The sequence below is a fragment of the Gaeumannomyces tritici genome, assembly GCF_000145635.1.
Source record: "Gaeumannomyces tritici R3-111a-1 unplaced genomic scaffold supercont2.1, whole genome shotgun sequence".
Classification (NCBI taxonomy): Eukaryota; Fungi; Ascomycota; class Sordariomycetes; order Magnaporthales; family Magnaporthaceae; genus Gaeumannomyces; species Gaeumannomyces tritici.
The window spans coordinates 666,503-686,485 of record NW_008804545.1 but is presented as its reverse complement, the minus strand read 5'-3'; the positions used below and the strand labels follow the sequence as shown (position 1 = coordinate 686,485).

General features: G+C 58.0%; 7 protein-coding genes across 7 annotated transcripts; 2 read left to right on the top strand and 5 right to left on the bottom strand.

The window, feature by feature from the left end:
- The first annotated feature begins 90 nt into the window (after nucleotides 1–90).
- GGTG_00203 (small nucleolar ribonucleoprotein complex subunit Utp14) lies at nucleotides 91–3,823 on the top strand. Its single transcript, XM_009217945.1, has 2 exons — nucleotides 91–2,875; nucleotides 2,953–3,823. Exons 1-2 carry the CDS (start codon nucleotides 212–214, stop codon nucleotides 3,136–3,138), a joined length of 2,850 nt encoding a protein of 949 aa, XP_009216209.1. The 5' UTR covers nucleotides 91–211; the 3' UTR covers nucleotides 3,139–3,823.
- Nucleotides 3,162–8,196, bottom strand: GGTG_00202 (vacuolar calcium ion transporter). The gene is made up of 7 exons (XM_009217944.1): nucleotides 6,753–8,196; nucleotides 5,872–6,159; nucleotides 5,342–5,553; nucleotides 5,022–5,255; nucleotides 4,401–4,916; nucleotides 4,186–4,333; nucleotides 3,162–4,113 (listed from the first exon to the last, which is right to left on the bottom strand). Exons 1-7 carry the CDS (start codon nucleotides 6,757–6,759, stop codon nucleotides 3,959–3,961), a joined length of 1,560 nt encoding a protein of 519 aa, XP_009216208.1. The 5' UTR covers nucleotides 6,760–8,196; the 3' UTR covers nucleotides 3,162–3,958.
- GGTG_00198 (cytidine and deoxycytidylate deaminase zinc-binding domain-containing protein) lies at nucleotides 7,756–18,589 on the top strand (the record flags this gene model as incomplete). The annotated part of the gene is made up of 2 exons (XM_009217940.1): nucleotides 7,756–8,877; nucleotides 17,976–18,589. Exon 2 carries the CDS (start codon nucleotides 18,005–18,007, stop codon nucleotides 18,587–18,589), a length of 585 nt encoding a protein of 194 aa, XP_009216204.1. The 5' UTR covers nucleotides 7,756–8,877; nucleotides 17,976–18,004.
- On the bottom strand, nucleotides 9,088–14,668 carry GGTG_00201 (endo-1,3(4)-beta-glucanase 1). The gene is made up of 6 exons (XM_009217943.1): nucleotides 13,934–14,668; nucleotides 11,764–13,515; nucleotides 11,230–11,673; nucleotides 11,036–11,124; nucleotides 10,514–10,938; nucleotides 9,088–10,374 (listed from the first exon to the last, which is right to left on the bottom strand). Exons 2-6 carry the CDS (start codon nucleotides 13,120–13,122, stop codon nucleotides 10,358–10,360), a joined length of 2,334 nt encoding a protein of 777 aa, XP_009216207.1. The 5' UTR covers nucleotides 13,123–13,515; nucleotides 13,934–14,668; the 3' UTR covers nucleotides 9,088–10,357.
- GGTG_00200 (OB-fold nucleic acid binding domain-containing protein) lies at nucleotides 14,647–16,116 on the bottom strand. Its single transcript, XM_009217942.1, has one exon. The coding sequence runs from the start codon at nucleotides 15,973–15,975 to the stop codon at nucleotides 15,010–15,012; it is 966 nt and encodes a 321-aa protein (XP_009216206.1). The 5' UTR covers nucleotides 15,976–16,116; the 3' UTR covers nucleotides 14,647–15,009.
- GGTG_00199 (chaperone dnaJ 6) lies at nucleotides 16,392–17,794 on the bottom strand. Its single transcript, XM_009217941.1, has one exon. The coding sequence runs from the start codon at nucleotides 17,612–17,614 to the stop codon at nucleotides 16,637–16,639; it is 978 nt and encodes a 325-aa protein (XP_009216205.1). The 5' UTR covers nucleotides 17,615–17,794; the 3' UTR covers nucleotides 16,392–16,636.
- GGTG_00197 (hypothetical protein) lies at nucleotides 18,564–19,826 on the bottom strand. Its single transcript, XM_009217939.1, has 2 exons — nucleotides 19,230–19,826; nucleotides 18,564–19,136 (listed from the first exon to the last, which is right to left on the bottom strand). The coding sequence occupies exons 1-2, from the start codon at nucleotides 19,683–19,685 to the stop codon at nucleotides 18,780–18,782; spliced, it is 813 nt and encodes a 270-aa protein (XP_009216203.1). The 5' UTR covers nucleotides 19,686–19,826; the 3' UTR covers nucleotides 18,564–18,779.
- Between the last annotated feature and the right edge of the window lie 157 nt (nucleotides 19,827–19,983).

Sequence of the window (19,983 nt, the reverse complement as noted above, 5' to 3'; positions counted from 1 at the left end):
ACCTCGCAGCAACATTGTACCCCACCACTACTAAAAGTCAGGATCCACTAAAAAAAAAACATGTCCACCGCCTTCATCCCACTCAGGCAGAAAAAAAATAGCTACCACGATATCTCAGCCTTGCCTGTCACCGTTGGCGAAGAAGGAAAGAGGAAGCAACATCAGGGGAAGAAAGGTTTCTGAACTGGACGCTGCCGAAAAACGACCCAACATGCCCGGTCGACAATCGCACGGCCGCCCGCTCCTTGGCAAGGCCAACGGCAAAGGCAACGGAAAGCAGCCCCAGAAGGGCAAGGCCGGTTCCCGCGCCGCGGCGCTCGACGCCTTCGCCCTCGCCGCCAAGGACATCCCGACCAAGTCCGGTATCAGAGGCACCCGGGCCCGCGACCTGGACTTTGAGCCCAACCAGAGAAAACGGCCGCGAGGCGGAGGCGACAGGGACGAAGGCGATGGCGACGACGACGACGGTGACGATGATGACGACGACGACGACAACGCCCGCCCGAGGAATAAGCGGGCAAGGAACGGCGGGGACGATGACGACGAGTTCGGCAGCGACAGCGACGGCAACGAGTGGCGCATAGGGGTCGATGAGGACGACGACTCGGAGCTCGACAGCGACGAGGCGTTTGGAGAGAGTGACGAGGAAAGGTTCGACGGTTTCACATTCAGGGGCAGTAGCTCCAGCAAGAAACAAGTCAAGAAAAAGAGCCGCAAGGCGGAGAACAGCGACGACGATGAGGAAGAGGAGGACGAGGAGGATAACGATGACGACGGATCATCGCTGGGGGAGGACGCTATAGACTTGGCGCAGGCATTAGACCAGGTTTCCGACGACGACGACGACGACGACGACGACGACGAAGGCTCCGCGGACAATACAGAGTCGGGATCGGAAGACGACGGCGACGACTCCAGCCAGGAGTCCTCCCTATCAGATGACGACCTGGATGTGGACGATGGCGACCCATCAAAGTTGGACGTGCTACAAAGCCTCGCTGCCGGTTTCGCGGGCAACGGTGACGACAATGATACCCCGATGGCCAACACCAAGACGAAGGTCGAGCTGAAGGATCTGGCACTGTTTGGGGTCAAAGATTCGAACATCAAGAAGTCGCTCAAGCTCATGAACAAGGAGGAGAAAGCGGCAGCCAAGCCTGGCACCTCGCAGAAGCTGGACGTGCCGCTGGCCAGGAGGCAGCAGGACAAGCTCCTGCGAACCGCCGCGGCGGAAAAGGCCAACAAGACGCTAGATAGGTGGCAGGATACGGTCAAGCACAACCGTCGCGCGGAGCATCTCGTCTTCCCGCTTCCAGACACCCTGCACGATGCCGGTCTCGACAAGGGCGAGCTGGCACCTCTGGACGGCAAGAGCGCCGGCAACGAGCTGGAACAAACAATCATATCCATTATGGAGGAGAGCGGTCTCGGCCCCAGCTCGAAGCCCAAGGGAGGAGAGGATGGCGAGGGCGGCGAGGGCGAGTCGGGAGTGTCGCGCGAGGAAATGCAGGAGATTTGGGCTCGGAGGCGCCGGGAGCGGGAGGAAAAGTCACGCGAGCAGGCGCGCGCGGCTCGCATCAAAAAGATCAAGAGCAAGGCCTACCGCCGCGTCCACCGCCGGGAGCGCCAGAAGCTTGAGGCCGAGATGGACGAGGAGGGCGGCGCCGCCGACTCGGAGGAGGAGCGCGAGGCCCAGCACCAACAGCGGGCGCTCGAGCGCGTGGGCGCAAAGCACCGTGACAGCAAGTGGGCGAAATCGGCTAAGAGGGCAGGTCTCGCCGCCTGGGACGAGGGCGTCCGCACCGGCCTCGCCGAGATGGCCCGCCGCGACGAGGAGCTGCGCCGGCGTGTCGAGGGCAAGGCTGTGGGAGGACGGGCCGATGGCGGCGAAGACGACGACGACGACAGCGGCTCCGAGGCTGCGAGCGGGTCCGAAGATGAGCGCAACGAGCGTAGACGGCTTCTACAGGAGTTGGAGCAGGCTGAGGCCGAGCAGGACGGGCCCCATTCAAACCTGATGAAGATGAAGTTTATGCAACGCGCCGAGGCTGTGCGCAAGCAGGCCAACGATGCCCTTGTCGCCCAGATCCGCCGGGAACTAAATTCGGATGAGGAGGACGGAGACGAAGATGAGGAGGATGCCGGGGAGGTCGGGCGCAGGACCTATGGCGTGCCCGACGCAAGAGGGCCGAAAACGAACACCAGTGCCCCTCAGGCAGGCACTATACAAGCATTGAAATCGGCGCTGAAAAAGACTGGTGTCTCCGGGTCGGCGGCAGCAGCATCATCCTCTATTCCCCAGGGTGCTGAGGCCATTCCAGGCATTGCCGGAAGCTGGTCCAGGCCTGGTGCCGTTCGGAAAGCGGACGGAGGATCGTCCAAGGGCAAGAAGGGATCAGGGGTTGGCAAGGACGATCCCACCATCGACCTCTCCAACAGCCTCGTTTCGGGCGCCGCCAAGGCGTCCGAAAAGGCTGCCAGAAAGTCGCCGCCCCCACGCGCAAGGGGTGCCCAGGCCAGCGGTGGCGGCGGCGGCGGCGGCGGCGAGTCCGGGCCCGGGTCCGAGGACGACGTTGACGTGCACCTGCCGCTCCAGATCCGCGACAGGGAGCTTGCGGACCGCGCGTTCGCGGGCGACGACGTCGTGGGCGCCTTTGAGCGCGAGAAGGCGGCGGTCGAGTCCGAGGACGACGACAAGGTGGTGGACAACACCCTCCCCGGCTGGGGCAGCTGGGGCGGCGAGGGCGTCAGCAACCGCCAGCGGAAGAAGGGCAACAACGCCAAGTTCCTTGCCAAGATCGAGGGCGTCAAGAAGAAGGACCGCAAGGACGCCAAGCTCGAGCGCGTCATCATCAGCGAGAAGCGCGTCAGAAAGGTAGGCACTTTTGCTGGACACATGTCTTGTTGCCTTTTCCGCTTTGCATCAACTAACACTCGGACAAAAAAACACAGAACGACAAGTATCTCGCCGCTCAGTTGCCACACGTCTTCGAAAACAAGGACCAGTACGAGCGGTCGCTCCGCCTTCCTGTCGGGCCCGAGTGGACGACCAAGCAGACCTTTCAAGACGCCACCAAGCCCAAGATCCTCATAAAGCAGGGCATCATTGCGCCCATGGCGAAGCCCATGGCCAGGTGATCCCGGTCATGCAGCTGCTTGCTGAGCCATGATAATAGAACAGCCATGTTGCGGTGTCAATGAATTCGTTCAACATGTCCTATTGAAAAGGGGAAACAAAAAAGATACAACGCATGACTTGTCGGCAGCAAGCTACCGACAGCCAGCCGTAAATTCCTAGTAATACATACGAGAACTCGCCAGAAAATACAGATGGCAAAGATGACTTCGCGCCTTTGATGGTGTTCGGCTGGCACCCCATTTCCACCTTGAGGTGCCCATAACACAGGCAGAGCGGATGCACCACATCCCCCAACACCCCCACGACGAAAAAGAAACGCCAGGAATGATAACGAGAAAACCAAAATGTTTGAAAGAATCAAAATGGACAACGCATCAAAACCTGAAACCCTCCAAGCCCCCGTGTTTTTCTACACTCCTAATGTTTTCGGGTTATGATAATCGACGCAAGAAAATGTTGCGTGTGACGATGAACATGTGTGGTATCGGGGCAACAACGCCAGGCAGTAAGAGGACGCAAGGAAAGCAAATGGTGGTGATGCGCAATCGGCATGAAAATAAATCCAGAAGAAAAAAAAGTACAGCGTTACAAAGGGAAACACAAAAGGAAAATAGCGCCGCACTCAATTAGCGTATTGTTACACTAGTGTGGTTTCCCTCCCTTTTAAGGGAGCCACTACAAAACGTAATTGCATATGGTAGTTATTGACCTCGGTCACGTCCGAAAGTCTTGATGCGAAACTGTGTTCAAGTTGAGAATCGTACTCTCTGAAGCGTGCAGATGAGGTCAACCGCCAGTCGGACGCTGTGGTAGGTCCCACTAGCCGGAAGAACCAACAATGCTGGAAATCGCCTTATGGAAGCTGGGCGCGCCGTCCAGGCCATTCGTCGGGCTTGCGTAAAAGGCGAGCGCAATGATGATGTAGAGACCGAGAAGCATGGCGCCCTCGAGATAGTTGGATTTACCGTCGTTCACTTTAAGAACCATTAGCCGCTGGTCCAATTTCATCTTTCTGTAGACATGTGAGAGATATGTGGGTTTCATACCAGTGAAAGTGACGACAAGGACCGAGAGCGCAAAAGCAACAGTCTGGAACGTCTCGAAACGCAGAGTCATGGGCTGGTCGAGAACGAGCCAGCCCGTGATAACAAGGGCCGGCGTCACCAGGAGTGCGATCTGGATGCTCGAACCGATCTGTAGTTGACAAAGTCAGCATTCCAGCACTGAACACAGGGTTAGTTGGAGGGGGGAATCCACTAACAGCCACACCCAGAGCAAGGTCCATCTTGTTGCGGACCGCGACCACACATGCCGTGACATGCTCAGCAGCATTGCCCACGATGGGGATTAGGATCAGACCGATAAAGGCGCGGCTAAGGACACCCGTCTCGACAATGGGCTCAATGCTCTCAACAAGATAGTCGGCGCAGAACGAGATGACGACAGTGGTACCGATCAGAACCAGAGCAGCGGCCCACCAGAGCATGTGCTCCTCCTCTTCGCCCTCAACGTTGGACTCTCCACTCTGGGATTCCTCGTCCGACACGACAGTGCTGGTAGTGCTGTTGATGCCGTTGGGGCTGGCTGAGCCGTTGACACCGTTGACGCGCTGTGTCTCCGCTTTGGAAATGAACAGGTTCTTGTGCGTGTTGAGCTGGAACCACAGGTAGAGGCAGTATAGCATTAGAAGAATGATAGATGTTCCGCGCGAGAGAATGAGAATCGACGCTTCGCTCTCTTTCCGATCCGTATTGTTGCCATCGAGCACACCGTAAAGCTATTAGTTGGAGCAGACGAGTTAGCTACAAGTAAACCACAAGGCGTTGTTTGCCTGCTGATCAACGAGCTTTGGGGGCCCGGCAATAGATATATAGACACTTACGGTTGCGGGGATGATCATGGATGCAGCAGACAGGGTCATCAGAGAGGAGGTGGTCTGGGCTGTTCCTGATGAGAACTCTTGCTCCGTGCCCTCGCCGTCGGATGATCGCATGTTGGCGACGCCGCCGAGGAGGAAACACATTCCCATGACCAGAAGGAGATTCGACAGAATGGATCCCAACATAGAGGCCTGCACGACCTCGATCTGGCCTTGCCTGAGAGCAACAACGCTGACCTGCAATGAACAAAGCGCCAGGTGTGTCAGCCGGGAGGATTTCAGTCATGTCACTTCAGAGGCTAGGGGATAGAAGCCACACTCACAATCAACTCGACAGCGTTTCCGAAGGTTGCATTCACAAGACCCCCAACCGTCTCGCCCAGCTTAACAGATATCTCTTCGGTCGCGAAAGAGAGAATGGCAGCCAATGGGATGATGGCAAGGAAATTCAGCGTGAAGACCCATGTTGGGGACCAGCCCAGGATGCCGGCCGCCAGTCCGACAGGGACGAAGAAGATTAGAATATTAACAGGGCCTGTAATGATGACGTTTAGTTAGCGGGCCGCGGGTAGAATTTGAAGCAGTTTCTGGTTGCCGGTTGGCCGCAACGGAGGAGGGGAAATTCGCCATGCAAGGCAGGCTCCCACAGAAAAGGCGACAAGCTCGACATGTTGACAGGATGACTGGGCATCCCCAAGCTGCGCCTGTCGAATGGGTGGTGTTCAAGGCTATGACATGGAGGGCTCGGGCCATCTCGATCAAAGGCCTTGGGGGTTGGGGGCCAGAGCAAGAATCAAGGGGGATACGTATTGTGCATGCCGGCTCCAGGCACTCGGAAGGCAAAAGAACGTACTGCTTAGAAGCGATATCTTTATGACGTGCCAGGTGTTGGCGGCTGCCCTGACGAGTATCCTCTCGTCGCTGTCTCCGGGGGTGCTGTTGACATCGAACAGAAACTTCACCCATCCGGACCGGCTCGGTTCGGAGCGGCGACCGGGGATGAGTGGAGTGTGCTCGCCGGGTCCACTCTCGGAGTCGTGGTTGTGGTTGTGGTGATTGTGGTGGTGGTGGCCGGGAGCGGCACTGCCTCCCCGTAGCCAGCCTGACATCTGGCGGACCTGTTTGGCGAAGGATACAGCAGCTAGTCCGCCGGGCGCCGAGTTGGCATCCGTAAAGTTAGCATTCAGTGGCGACTGGCTTTGTTGATTCGAAAGGCCTCGAGATTTCCAGGACGCCCACGCCCACGGGCTGGGAGCGGACGATGAATGCATGACAACAACACCACGAGACCGCTATGTCTTGGAGGGAGGGGGGTCTGGGGGTCTATTATGGGGTGTGCCCTCTGCGTCGCAGTCGCACGACAGGCTGATGTTGCAGTGGTGGTAGTGGGCGGTGTTGGAGCTAATGCAAAAGCAGAACAGCCAATTCTGGGCAGCCAATTGGCAAACCAGGCCGCACGCGGGGAAGTAGAAAAAAGGGAGGAGCACACATATAATAGATGGTGCGGAGTGGGGGCTTCAAGGAGGGTGAGAGCCAACATAAGAAAAGCATCAATGGAAGATGGGAAAGTGCAGAAATAAGGGACTGGAGAAGGTTGGCTTTCTCCGCATCCGCAACCTTAGTCCGGCAGTGCGGGCCTGGCGGAAGGGGGTGTGACAGGCAAAAAGACAAATGCTGATGTTGTCACGGACGAAGAAAAAAAAAGGCTGAGGAGGCACGGAAACGTTGACTTACCCACCATGATCACCGGGCGTGGGCGCACACGGCCGTTGGACGAGCTGGTCCTGGAGAGCCGGGCGGCAGAGAAGGGACGAGGTGGAAGCGAAGCGTCGACTCGGATGGCCTTGGGTTGCTGGCTGTTGAGTCTCGGGGCGTGAACCAGACTGGACGTGAAGGGACGATCGCGGAGGCGCAGAGACGTGTATTGATGTGTGCCTACTGCTTTTGGTGTCGCGCACGGCGCATGGGGCTTGACCGTTTACCCTCGATTATTTTGCCTTTTGCGGTAGGGAGAGACAAGGCGAACTGCCGCGCGCAGCGAGGTGCCCGACAGGCAGGCAGGCAGACAGGCAGGAGGCGGGTAGCAGGTACCTTACTCAAGTCAGAGAAGAGGCGACGAGGCGTGGGGGCCCTGCGACAAAACAAAAAGGCGTTCTTGGGCGAGAGGGGCGAATGGCTTGGTTCTTGTGCGTGTTTTGGACTTGGCAGATGGCGATGACGCCCTGGAGTCGGCTGGGCAATAATTGGCACACGGACAGGAAAACAGGCGGTTCCAGAATTGAGGCTGGACAAGAAAGAAAGGTTGACTGGATTGCCAAGATGATCGAGGCACTGAATGGGACGCCGACAGGACACCTGTGCAGTCCACGTCCACCTGGACAAGTTTGAGGTAGTAGCAACCGAACGTGTGGTGATTGACTATTGCCCCGGTCGAAGTCGAGCTTTCCCAGTCTGGCTGGAGCTCTCCTAGCTCTCTCTGAGCGATATGGCCGACCAATCCCAGCCTGGATCGACCTATGAGGTAATTCGGGTCCCAACGCTGTGGTGTGGGTGGGTGTTTGCTCTTGGCAGGATGCAAAAGTGCAAAAGCCAGTTTGGGCAAACGCGAGCCCGAGTAATCCGACGGCACCAAAGGACAAGGAAAAGACGACAGAGAAAGTTCGGGCCAAGCGGTGGCTGTGTATGTAAGAGAGAGTGTGAGAAGTTGCTTGGACTCCAACGAAGAAACGGAGGTAAAAGGGAACAAAACGAGATTGAATCGTGAGACGAGCAGCAAAATTCCCCTTTTTCCTCCCGCCCTCCCCTCGTACGGGGACACTGCAACCTGCCTCCTCCTCTTCCTCCCCTTGTTTGTTCCATGTTTTGAGCCAGCAACCCTCTGCAGCCCGAACCGGGTCCCCGCATTCCAACTTCCCTGCTGTCAAGGGACAACGAGCGATGCGCGCGGCACATACCTGCACAGTACTCTCGCTGCAATTTTCAATTTTCCATTGTTTTTACCCGCCCATGCTACCCTTCTGGGACCGGCGCGTGCCAAGCGTGGCTTTGCAGGGCCTGGGCGACACCGCTCTGTTCTTGGCGCGACGGCCTCCCATCACGACAGCAGAGCACCAGTCAAGCCCCGTCGCTAACGTCGCTAACGTCGCTTGCCCATCAGGGAAGTCGGGCCCCAGATTCCATGCATCCTTGAACTGGGCCACATGTCTGCTCTCATCTCTGCGCGTGCTATTTATTGCTTGCCTCGATAGTCGGCCCACCGAGGAGAGGTACCGGTACCTACCAACTGAGACGGGCGCATGTCGCAAATCAGAGACCATCAACTACCGAGCAACGCGGTCATGATAATCGACTGTTGCCCCGGGCGGGAAAAGTGCCGCTTCAAAAATGACTGATCCCAACCCTCCCCTTTCCGGTCGAGCCAATCCATGACACGTGCTATTTTTCCGGCAGGCGAGCATGGAAGGTAGCAATTGGGTTCTGAGTCTCTTTCTTTCTTTCCTCTTTCCATGATGCTTTTCCCCAGGGTGTCCCTTGAATTCCCTCAACTTGGCGCCTCAACCGAAATCCCCTCGGCTCCCTTTCCATTCCCACACCGTAACTTTCTTCTCCCTTTTGCCCATCAAATATCGGAACAGCTTCGCCCGTTCGTTGCTGGTATTGGCATTTGGCACACCGATTCTCTCATCCTCCCTCCAAGCCATTGGATGGATCGGCCATGTGGATTTCCCACGCGCCAAGCGTGACGCCGGCCAAGAAAACCCACCCCGTTGCTGTCATGACAGATATCCATACGGCAGTTGGGGTACCACGAGATCGGGGCAAACCTGGCGGCGAGCCTACTAAAAAAAAAAAAAAAAAAGTAACAGACGGGAAATGTGAGGGAGGTCAAACCGAAGCGATGGCATATCGTGCGAGAGATTGTGGCAGTGCAGCGCTTCCGGGCGCTAGGATCAATGTTGCTGCGCATCAAGCTCTGTAGTACCATTCCTTGCCAAGACGTTTGTTTTAGCGGTCATTTTCGAGTTACGCCCTCCACATTCCATGTGGAGAGCTGCGACCTTTCGCGATGCACTGACAGGGATCTTTTAGGTTGATGGTGCACTGTTGCTACCCCTGTCCAAGGTACCCACGTGCCCCACCCAACCTCCGAGCTCCCCTTGAAACTTGTTTCCGCAGCGGGAGAGAGTAAAGAGGTTGCGGCGCTTTTGCCATGATTCTTTTTTTTTTTTCTGTTTTTCTTCCTTGCCTCATACGATGAAACCAATCTCCCTAGCGCCACCAACAAACCCTAGCGCAAAAGGGAGAGAGAGAGTGGCGCATCTTGAAACTCGCGCTCGCGCGCGCCACTGATGAAATAGAAAGATGGAGATCAAGGGAAAAGGGGACGGACGAAGCGAGATCTACCCGGGAGCCCTAGAAAATAGGGTGGCAGTGCTCGCCCCAAGATCGGCCACCAAGGAAACAAAACGTGATGATGCGCAACCGGTCCTGATCTTGTGGGCACCCGTGGACTTTTCTTCTTCTCTTCCTGCAACCCGCCCGGGCGGACTCTCTCGCTCAACTCGAAAAGGCTCCCCGCTGAGACGGACGGACAAGCAAACGGTGCGTTGCGCCCGTCTGTCTTGGCAACAAGCAGAGAGGAAGAAAAAACCTTGGTTGCCCCCCCGACCCGATAACAACCACCACCATCGCCACTCGACTCGCGTGCAAGAGACCCCCAAATCAACACCCCCTGCATGCCAACTCCACTGTCATAGCGCGATACCGCATCGGTGTTGTGCTAGGCATTGGCTCAACCGATGGTCTGTCTCCATCCTCGCCGACATTCGACCTGATTACCTTTGGATCATCCCTCCCCGCCCGCTTTTCCCTCTTCCGACGCCGTCTCTGTCCACCCGAGCCGGGCTGTGTGCGTTTCTTCTGATCGGCTGGTTCAGGTTCCAAGAACTGGGGCGTTTCTCAGGGGGTCGGACTATCAGAGTGAGCTGTCTCAGGGGGGGAGTCACGGCCGACGACAAAGCGCCGCCGCCCGGGTGAAATGAATTACACAGTAACTTCCTCACCGGCCCGAGAGGCCGCCGCCTCGTCCTCATCTATTTCCCGCACCCGAGGCGGGAGAGATTGTATTACCCCCACGCGCATGCATCATGAGTTGTTCGTCTAGGTCGTCTTGACACTGCCTCCTTGCTATCTATCCCGCGCGTGTCATACATTAGGAGTGAAAAAAAAGTGTCTCACCCACTACCCGGGCAATGTCATCTCTCAACCAATTCTTCATCCCGTCAATCCAGGTCAGATCCCGGGGACTGCGCCACAGTCCGAACGCTTTCCCCAAAAGTTTACAACCCACCAAGAGCTATCGTTGAGTTTGCACCATCAACAGTCAGCATATGCAGAGCGCTTTGTAAAATGGGAGGGGTGGTAGGTGGAGGACTCGATAGGCAGACAGCAGGCGCATAGCAAGCAAGCTGCGTCGGAGCACAAGTCTGACTTACCGGCAGAGTACGCCATGTACCATGTCCTCGACGCACCGCCGTCGAGATGCGTAGCGTCGAAGCTGTTGGCGGAAAAGAAGCCAAATGCCCTCTTAGCATCGATTTGGGCCAGATTACCAATCAAGATGCCCCTCCAACCACCAGGCACCGAGTCGATGCGTCCTTTGCTAAAGTACGCCTTCCACTCCTCGTCCACAAACTTAGTGCTTCGGCAGAGCGGCGAGAACGGGAGCAGGGGGATCATGTGGATGCCCTGTATGTACTCGATGTTGTTCCCAAAGAAGGTCGTGTGGTCGATCTTGTTCTCAAACAGGATCCCCGCCACCTTGTTGCCGATGAAATTTGCCGGCTGCACCTTGTTGTCGTTCGTGTACAGGTAGTAGTACTTCAAGGACCGCGCAAGAGTCGCAAGCTGTAGGTTGCCTCTGATGCCCCCCCAAACAAGCAGTCAGTCAATCAGTCGTCAGCCGACCATCTCTCACAAACATGCACTGCCACGGATGACGACGCAGCCAGACTCACCTCGCCTCCATGTTACGGTCCCCGATGGCAGATCCCCACATCTTGATGGCGTATGCAGACATGGCATCCTCGGAGCTGGATTCCTGGTCCTGCAAGCGCGCGAGCCCGGGGCCGTCAGCAACGTCGTTCCCACTCCCGGGCCATCACCCGCATCCGCATTGCCCGTCCGCGCGTGTCATGGGGCTGTGACCTACGTTTCCGTCCAGTGTATCGTAAAGACCGTGGGCCCAGCTATGGCCGTGGAACCAGTCAAAGTTGCGATAGACCGGGAAGAACTTATCTCTGGAGCTCGGGTTCGCGTAGTCACGCACTAGCGTGTTGACGAAGTCACGGTTCTTAGCGCCCCATGCGCTGTCAAGCTTGGCGATGACGGCCGCCGTATACACAAAGTAGCCGTAGTGGAAGTGGTGGTCGTTGTAGTACGTGTTGCCAAAGTCCATACCCGCGTTTCCCGTCACGTACGAGGCGGACGAAACCACGCCGCCCCATGCCGACTCGTAGAAGAGAGGAAATTTCTGCCTGTTCTCGGCAAACCGCGCGTACGCGTCCTTGAGCTTCTTAAGTCCGGTCTGAGCAAGCTGTTTGTCACCCAGCATGTCGTTGACGGCGACCACGATCGTGGCGAACTTGGCGAGTGCCTGCGAAACAAGAATACCCCTCGTGTGTTAGCCACCCGGTACCGCCTTTCGGACTCGGCAGTCAGCTTGACAGAGGAATAGACGTCTTACCTTCCCGCTGAAGTACATGGAGTCGAGGTTTGACTGTGCCGACATGTCCTGGGCGATCTCACTTCGAGCGACAGGGAGAATCGCTGCCTTGGCCTTAGAAGAGATAGCGAGAGCGCCCTTTCCTGGAAGCCACGGGAGGAAGCCCATGTTAGTGGGCAGGCTCTTCTCCTCCATGGTCCATGAGTCCCCCAGCACGCCCGTCCCGACCCCCTTTGTTGTGGTTTGAAGTCGTAGCGAAGTGACGCCCTTTGCCGTCGCGCTGCTGAATGAATCCACCATGTGCGGCAATGCGAACATGAGCAGTGGCGACGAGGTCAAGCCCTGTTTCTTGAACTTGAGCGTATATGACCCTATCGTGTCCTTGACTGTGCCGGACAACTCGGTCGAGGTGGCATAGGCACCGCAGGCTTGGTCGTAGATGGCCTCCCTGCGGCCGGGGTCTTTGGCGATCTGGATCGTGCCGTGGAAGGCGTTCCTCGATACCGCCATCTCGCCGTTGCGAATCTGGAGATCCAGGGGAGAGCCGGCCGTGTTTCTGGCGTACAACAGCCACGTGACACCGTTCTCGAGAATTATCTTGAACTTGACAACCCCAGGCTTTGGCGCCGTCAGAGCACGAGTAATGGTCCTGAAATGTACGCCAGTGCCTATCACGGGTGTAGCGCCTTGGTAGATTCCGGTGATGAAGGCAGAGCCCTGAACCAAAGGGATCCGAACCGAGGGCAGCGCCCGGCTGTTAGACCGCAGCTCTGCCATGGCGCTGAATGCCGTCATCTCTGCAATTGTCAAGGCTGTTGTTGAACCTAGATTGGCGGCCGAGAGGATGATGGACTCGATGTGAATGGGGTTGATGAAGAACTTGGAGGCTCCGGTTATGGGCTCCTTTGGCCCGAATACCCTCTGTGAGGCATCGATATGCGAGATCGACAAGCCCCAGCTTTTAGAAACCCCTTCTCCCTTGACCCAGTGAACAGCATAGGGGTGGAGGTAGGCCGGGCTCCTGAGACCTCCAAGGTAGAGGTTACCGTAGAACTTGTTGGTGGCTAGCGGTGTTGGTGAGGCAATGCCAGTTCGTGGCACCGGGTGATCCTGACGCCGCTTGAAATATGCAGGTGGCGCCGTGCCACCAGAGATGGGCTGAGCAAAGATGTTTGACGACACCGCCCGTTCAGCAGCGAATGGCATCACAGGGCTGAACCCAGGTTCGGATCCGGCATTTCCGAACTGGGGCTCAGGGTCAATGGATAGTGATCCAAGGTCCGGCTGGCTCTCAGGGGCCTCAGACTCTGGCTCAGGTCTAGATCCAACCCGATTCGCGGGCCGTTGTAAGGACTGGTTGTTGAAGAGCGAGAAGACCATGGTGGGCCCTGTTGTTAGTACGGGAGGCAGAAGGCGAGGCTGTGTGGCTTGACCCGTGGTGTTAAGAGTAGTGATAACGGTGCCAGACGCTCCAGGGGGAGGCCCAGGGGTTGGGTTGAGCGCGATCTGCTCGATTCCGGCCTCGACGAGCCGCGTTATCACAGCAACTGTGGATGTCGGCAGGTAGGTGTCGACAGAGCTGCTCTTAGTGCTCTCACCGGACGTTGTGATATGAGCGGGTAAACCTGTTACTAGGGGCTGTGCTGAAGGAGCTATGCTGGAGAGCAAGTCGGCCGGGTCGGGGCCTGTGTGTTCAGGGGCAGTGCCTCGCGGCGCGTGTCGATGTCGGTGGCCGCGGTGGTTAAGAACCGGTTCAGCCGAGCAGCTAGCTGCCTGCAGCAAAATTAGCCCGATGTACCAAAGCATCTTGTCAGTATCACGAAGCCCGAGTGTGTAGGGGTACACAAAACAGCAGCATCAAATTTGGGAGCGTGGGATAAGAGGCTGCTTTGAGGCTTAGGAGGCTCAAACTTAAAGGCACGCTGGACAACGAAAAAAGGGGGCAAAGTCTCCCGAAAAGCAGTGAGACCGCGCACCCCATAGAGCGCCTTGGGGACAGACATGGCCGCGAAGGGCTGATAGATATATTGAGGGGGTCGCCTGGTGAGGGCGCTAAATCATGCCCAACGACGGGCTAGCATGAAGCGGCAGCTATCCAGGCCGAAAGTTTCGTCGCCACCAACTCGCTCGAGCCGTGGGATCCATGGTTGGGAGGGGAACGGCGGTGGTAGGGGTGGAGAGATGGCAATACCTGTTGAATCGTGGAATGAAGAGGCTCCAAGACAGAGTCAAGCCAAGCAGGGCTAGGCGACTAGAAACTAGAGGACGGGAGGGATGCCAAGGAGGGCTACAAGGAGCGAGACTGGTAGGGGCTGCAAAGGAATGCGATCAAAATTATACCGAGTAAGAACAACGGGATTCTTTAGGGCGACAGGTATTAGAATGAAGATCCAGGTGGCTCTGGTGACGGCCAAAGTGGGAGTGTCTGAGGGCAGGAGATGGGTTGATGTTCAGGTCTATGTTGTGGGAATTGGGAATTCCTCCAGCCCGAATTCGCTGTCCCGGGCCAAGCACAGCAGAAGGACTGTGTGACAGATCAGCGGTCAATTCGACTCGGGGGCAAGAGCGGCCGACGTGGTTGTCAACTCCGCGACGAGAAGGAAGCGACAGCGGGCTTTCCACTTTGGGAGTGGCGTTGGTTCCGTGACAACGAGACATAGAAGGGACACCGTCGCTGAGGGCAGGGGAATAGGCTGCGTTTTTTTTTTTTTTTTTGCAAAGTCGCGAGGGCGATTGCTTCTAATTCCCGAGAGCAGCGCGTATTCGTCGCCGTGCAGAAAGAATGACTTCCAGCCAAACTGTTCGGATTCGAGTATTGGGTTCTAAAATCGACTGGAGACAGGCTCTGGTTCCGACGACACCCACGAGCGGTGACGAAATAAGGCTTGGAAGCCCCACACAGGGGGACGTAATCCTCAACAGACCCAACCGGGATCTAGTGTTGTAATTTGACGCCCAGGGCCGGCCATTTAGAGTTTTTTTTTTCCCTTTCATTTTATTTTCTCTGTATGGAACACAGTCCCGGAAACCGAATTGCGTGTGACATGTCTCTGTGGGTGTGGAAACCTGCAAGATAAATATCATAGGGAGATGAGATTTGTGCCAGCACAAGCCTAGGCAGGGAGTGACACGACACACCAGGATGCAGGGAAAGGTTGATATAAAAACAACTGCAAGACATGTCTCCGCTAAGCTGATATATTCTAGCCCTGTAGCTAGCAATCTGTTTGCACCGAATCGCCTTCTCCCTCAACACGATTTCAACGGTCAAGCGCGCGACATGGAACGCCCTTGTAGATTCGTCCCATGTTCTGCTTTCCGCTGCCGTCGCTTCCGCTCCAGGCCTGTGAGAAGCTTGGGAACCGCACTGTCGGCAACTGCGACGGTGGAGGGGCCGCCATGTCTGTGATGAAGCCCATCGCCCGGATAAGTGTTTTTGACACGGCGCTTCTTTTCGAGGCCACTAACGAACTGCGGGACCGCGGGTGGGCGCAAGTGATGAATAGCACCATGGCCTTTGCCTTCGGAAGCCTTGTTGACGGCCTCGCGGGTCGAAGGCTCTTTGGAGACACTGTCGCTAGCTTTTTCCGGCCTCTTCTTCTTTTTAGACTGCAGTTCGTCCTTCTCGGCCTTGCGGCGACAGTGGCGCAGCACACGTTCGTCCAGAACCCACGGGCGACTCAGCGTCTCGTCGTGGAGCTTCACCACCTCCTTCCAGAAGTCGACTTCATGCTGCGTTGAAAGGTGTTTGACCTTTTCGATGTTTATCTGCAGCCGGGTCTCGTATCTCGTGCGGTACAATTTGAGGCCGCCTCGGATCTCCACGACCTGGCCCACGTCGAGGTCGAATGGGCTTTGCTGCTGCTGCTGTTGCTGCCGCCGCTGCTGTGCAACAAGATCCGGCGAGTGGGCGTCGAGGGATATATTCTTCGGCTGCTTGGCCGCTAGTTGGGCGATGCACTCAACGTTGATGCCGCTACTGTCGTCGACCGTGTAGACACGTTTGATGGTGGACTCGTTGACGGTGTATTCGTCGACGGCGACGACGACGCCGGCTATGCGCACCCACTTTATGGGGTGGTTGTTGTAGAAAAACACATCCTGGCCCTCAAATCCGGGAGGGCTCCAGAGCTTCGCGATGTCCGAGGTGCGCAGGCGGCACCATGCGGTTATGGTGGGGGACTTGTGGAAGCAGTACTGGGGGTAGATCTCATGCGCCGGAGTAATTGTCATGGCATGGCTGTTGACAGGGAAATGGCTTCATACCAAGCGGTAGTCAGAGAGGACAGGGGCTCATATGGCTTGCTGTGCGGCCGCTCCCGTTTCTCCGATGAGGTTGCAAATGTTGGTAGGTGATTTTCGGAATGGACAATGTGACGCGTGCAGGGCAAAAAAGGAGGGGAATTGACGCGCGCTCAGCTGACTGGAAGCCTAATCGTTCACCCCGCAGTCAGCGACCAAAGGCTGTTGCTCGGCAACAGTCGGCTAGCCTGGTACGCAAATGCCTTGGGTGAGGAATCCGACCAGCAATCAGCTACCTGCTAGAAAACGTCAACCCTCTTAGAATTCACCGACATCAACTCCATGAATTCTCGAGAGCCTTGTCAATTTGGTGCCGAGCCGGTCCCGAGAAATAAGACACTAGTTGGTGCACGAGAAAGTGATGGATGAAGTAACTGATCCAGTTCAATCTAGCCTGGTACCAAATTCCTTAGATATTGTGACAAGTGAAGCATCCTCGCAGCCCCTCATGAGAAAACAGAAAACCCAAGGCGAAACTCCGACCTCCATGTGGTATGAATCCTTCCGACTATAAAAAACAACGCTACAAGATCCAGAACGCCCTGCCACGCAATAATGTCCCGTAATAGTGTGCTTCAGAGCCTGGGCCCGTTCAGCGCTTAGCTCTCTTTGACCTAGTCGCCTTGGGGGCTGCTGCCTGCTTCTTCTCCTTGCGGGCGGCAGTTGCCTGGAAGGCCTCCTCAGGGGGTTCGTCCACGTCCAGGTCGGCGCGGCCCCGCTTCTTGCTGCGCTTGGGCTGGGCGCCGTACTTCTCGGCCAGGCGGTCTAGGAAGTCGGAGCCGCGGTCGGCCTGGCGCTTCGAGATGAGGGCGGCTAGGGCGCTCTCATCCGCCTCGCCCGACTTGCCTTTACCTTTGCCCTTGGCCTTGGCCGCCTTCCCCTTGCCGCCCGCTGCCTTGTCGCCGCTGTCGCCGCCCCCGAACAGCTTGTCGTGGACCCCAAGCTCCTTGGCGTAGTCCTCGGCCTCCTTCTGTTCCCTGCTCACCTTCTTGGCGCGCGCGCGCCGCACCGCCTTGGTCTCGTTGGCGTAGGCGTCGTATCTGGGGACGGTGCCGGCGGCGATGGCGGCGTCGATGATGGCGCGGAACCGGTCGTCGTCGGCGAGCGGGTCGCTGAGCATGACGACCTCGTAGACGTGCTCCATGTCGCCCTCGCCCTCCTCGTAGGCGACCATCAGGTCGTCGCGCTCCTCGTCTGAGCGCTTGTACGCGCTCGCGAACCGCTCGATGGCGTCGGACGAGATGGCGTCGCGGAACTGCTCGGCGAAGTAGTCGGACCAGCTGAAACCATCCGCGTCGACGATGGAGTCGGACGTCGAGCCTGTCTCGTCGTACCGCTTGCGCCGCGCCGGGTCCGACAGGATCGCGTTGGCGAAGGCGATGGACTGGAACTTGGCGTGCGCCTCGGCCTTCTTGTCGGCGGCTACCTTGTCCGGGTGATGCTTAAGCGCCGCTTTCCGGTAGGCCGCCTTGACCTGGTCGGCCGTGGCCGACCGCTCGAGGCCGAGCTCCTCGTACGGGTCGATCGCGGGAGGCTCGCCGACATCGAGCTCGTCGGAGGAGTCGGCCATGGTGTGTCTGTGGTTTTTGTTGTTGTTGTTGTTATGGCGGAAAGGTCGATGGCAAGAGTGGTAGTTCTGGTGGTTTGGTGGACGACGCGTCAATCACGTCTGGTCGCCAATGGGGTTGAGATATATTGACTCTAGCGCACGGCTTTACAAGTGGGTGCTGTGACGAAATTTAGAGCACCCACTGCCCACTGAATTCAGTGGCTGCAACGTGGGGAGTGGGGCTGGAGAGGTGAGAGTGCGCTGTGGGCCGGTTCCCGCAGTGGTCAATTCTCCTTATCGCATAATCTCAGCCGGGCCGCAAGCCCAACACCAAATATTCAAAGTTTATGTGATATTCTTGACCACTAACACTGGTCACCAGAAACACCTAAACCACCACCTCGAACCATCATGTCGCAAGAAACACCTAAACCACCACCTCGAACCATCATGTCGCAAGAAACACCTCGGGACCACCGTGCGCTGATGGAGCAGGCCCTTGGACAGGCACGCCTGTCGCCGCCCAAGCCTTCCAACTACAGGGTCGGCGCGGTGCTGGTGGAAGCGTCAACGGGCAGCGTCCTGGCTACAGGCTTCTCGCTCGAGCTGCCCGGCAACACCCACGCCGAGCAGTGCTGCTTCGCCAAGCTGGCCCAGCAGCACGGCGTCGCCGAGGAGGGCCTGGCCGGCACCCTCCAGCAGCAACAGCCGCTGCCGCGCCTGGCGCTCTACACGACCATGGAGCCCTGCTCGGAGCGCCTGAGCGGGAACCTGCCGTGCGTCCAGCGCATCCTCCGCCTGCGCGGGCTCATCGCCGAGATCTACGTCGGCGTCGTTGAGCCCAAGAAATTTGTGGCCAACAACACGGGCAGGCAGACGCTTGAGGGTGCGGGTATCAGGGTCATCCACGTCGGGGGGCTCGAGGATGACATATTGAGCGTGGCCACGGCCGGGCATGTTCCAGCGGAGACCCCGGCGACGACAAGCTCCAGGTAGCCGACTAGCGAGGAGTCTGTTGGCTTATGTAGTTTGTTGTCTAGCAACGCTACCCTGCGTGATACTCGAGTACAGAACTCCGTGAAGTTGAACTCCCGATCCCGATTGTCGATCCTTTCCTCTTCAGTTTCGCCATGCAACCCACCCACCATTTCTCTTGGAGGGGTTGATCTCTCGGCATTCTTAGCTCTCACAAAGGTAGAGGCATCTTGATACAACGGTCCCTTTCCTGGCAGCACTCGGACTCCACCCGGTTCGGCCTCGAAATGCCGGCGGTCCGGAGGATCTTCTTGAACGACTCGATCCCGCCGTCGAGCGCGCCGCCCTGGGCCCCCTTCCAGTCGCAGCCGACCTCCCCGCTGCGGCCTAGCGCGCCTTGGCTGTAGCCTAGTCCGACGCGGAGGTAGTTGGACGGCCGCTTGCCCTCCCGCGCGCGCTGCGCCTCCACGTCCGGGTCCGCGTCGTACTGCGCGTGGAGGTACTGCCCCGTCTCGCACATCTCCGTCTCGGCCGCCGAGCCGTCGTCGGCTCGGTATGACTGCACCCACTGTCGTTGTGGCGACGGCGTGTAAGTCAGAGAGGTCAGTGTCGGGAAGTGGGGGCGAGGAGAGAAGAGAGAGAAAGGCACTGCCACGCGTACACAATTGCTGTTGCCGGCAGCGCCCCCAAACGCCGTCGCGTTGAACGTCTGCCCGATGAGCTCCACGAGCCCGGAGAAGATGGAGAACTCGGTCCAGGCCCCCGAGTACCAGACCTTGAGCTCCTTCAACGCCAGCCCGTCGCCGCCGCCACCGCCCGATGCCGCCGGCCGCTGCGGCACCCACGTCAGCGTCAACAGCTGCTCGTCGCACCGCTGCCGGCTGTTGGCACACAGGAGCCTGAGGTCCGACGCGAGGATGCCGACCACGTCGGCCGCCCGGTCGCCCACGTGCACGGCCGGGCCCGACACGGCGACATGCGCCCGCGGCCGCGGCGCCAGCAGCGCGCCCCGCCTGCCGCCCTGGTGCGTCTGCGCCGGGGGCGGAGCTGCCAGCGCGACCTCGCTCCCGAGGAGCAGCAGAGGGGCGATCAGGAAGGATAGAGTCGCGGTCCGCATCGTGGGAGAAAAGGAAAAATTGGCGTGGCTGAGGCTTTGCAAGGGAAGAGGAAAGGGGGTGCGGTGGCGGGGACTGGAGGGGAAGCAGGCGGATGCCCTGTTGAGCCCCCCCTCAGGCGAGAGCGAGGCGGTATTACATCTACCTACATCGATGCCTGCTCGGCGGGAAGGCAGGAGGCTGGGGGGTTAGATGCCGCTAGGCACGCTGACCGCTTGGGCCGCGCCGATTTTCCTCAGCTGCCCGCTTCCTTTTCTTATTTTCCCCAATAAAATCACGAATACACAAGCTCGATTACTC

Coding starts and splice junctions, on each gene's coding strand:
- GGTG_00202 (XM_009217944.1), bottom strand. Junction 5,554..5,871: donor AAAGATATCGCTTCTAAGCA/GTACGTTCTTTT, acceptor TCATCATTACAG/GCCCTGTTAATATTCTAATC. Junction 4,114..4,185: donor CCTTGTCGTCACTTTCACTG/GTATGAAACCCA, acceptor TGGTTCTTAAAG/TGAACGACGGTAAATCCAAC.
- GGTG_00200 (XM_009217942.1), bottom strand. CDS start 15,975: ATGACAATTACTCCGGCGCATGAGATCTACCCCCAGTACTGCTTCCAC.
- GGTG_00203 (XM_009217945.1), top strand. CDS start 212: ATGCCCGGTCGACAATCGCACGGCCGCCCGCTCCTTGGCAAGGCCAAC. Junction 2,876..2,952: donor GCGAGAAGCGCGTCAGAAAG/GTAGGCACTTTT, acceptor AAAAAAACACAG/AACGACAAGTATCTCGCCGC.
- GGTG_00199 (XM_009217941.1), bottom strand. CDS start 17,614: ATGGCCGACTCCTCCGACGAGCTCGATGTCGGCGAGCCTCCCGCGATC.
- GGTG_00201 (XM_009217943.1), bottom strand. CDS start 13,122: ATGGTCTTCTCGCTCTTCAACAACCAGTCCTTACAACGGCCCGCGAAT. Junction 11,674..11,763: donor CCATGTACTTCAGCGGGAAG/GTAAGACGTCTA, acceptor CTTGTTTCGCAG/GCACTCGCCAAGTTCGCCAC. Junction 10,939..11,035: donor GACCGTAACATGGAGGCGAG/GTGAGTCTGGCT, acceptor GGGGGGCATCAG/AGGCAACCTACAGCTTGCGA.
- GGTG_00197 (XM_009217939.1), bottom strand. CDS start 19,685: ATGCGGACCGCGACTCTATCCTTCCTGATCGCCCCTCTGCTGCTCCTC. Junction 19,137..19,229: donor CTGCCGGCAACAGCAATTGT/GTACGCGTGGCA, acceptor CCACAACGACAG/TGGGTGCAGTCATACCGAGC.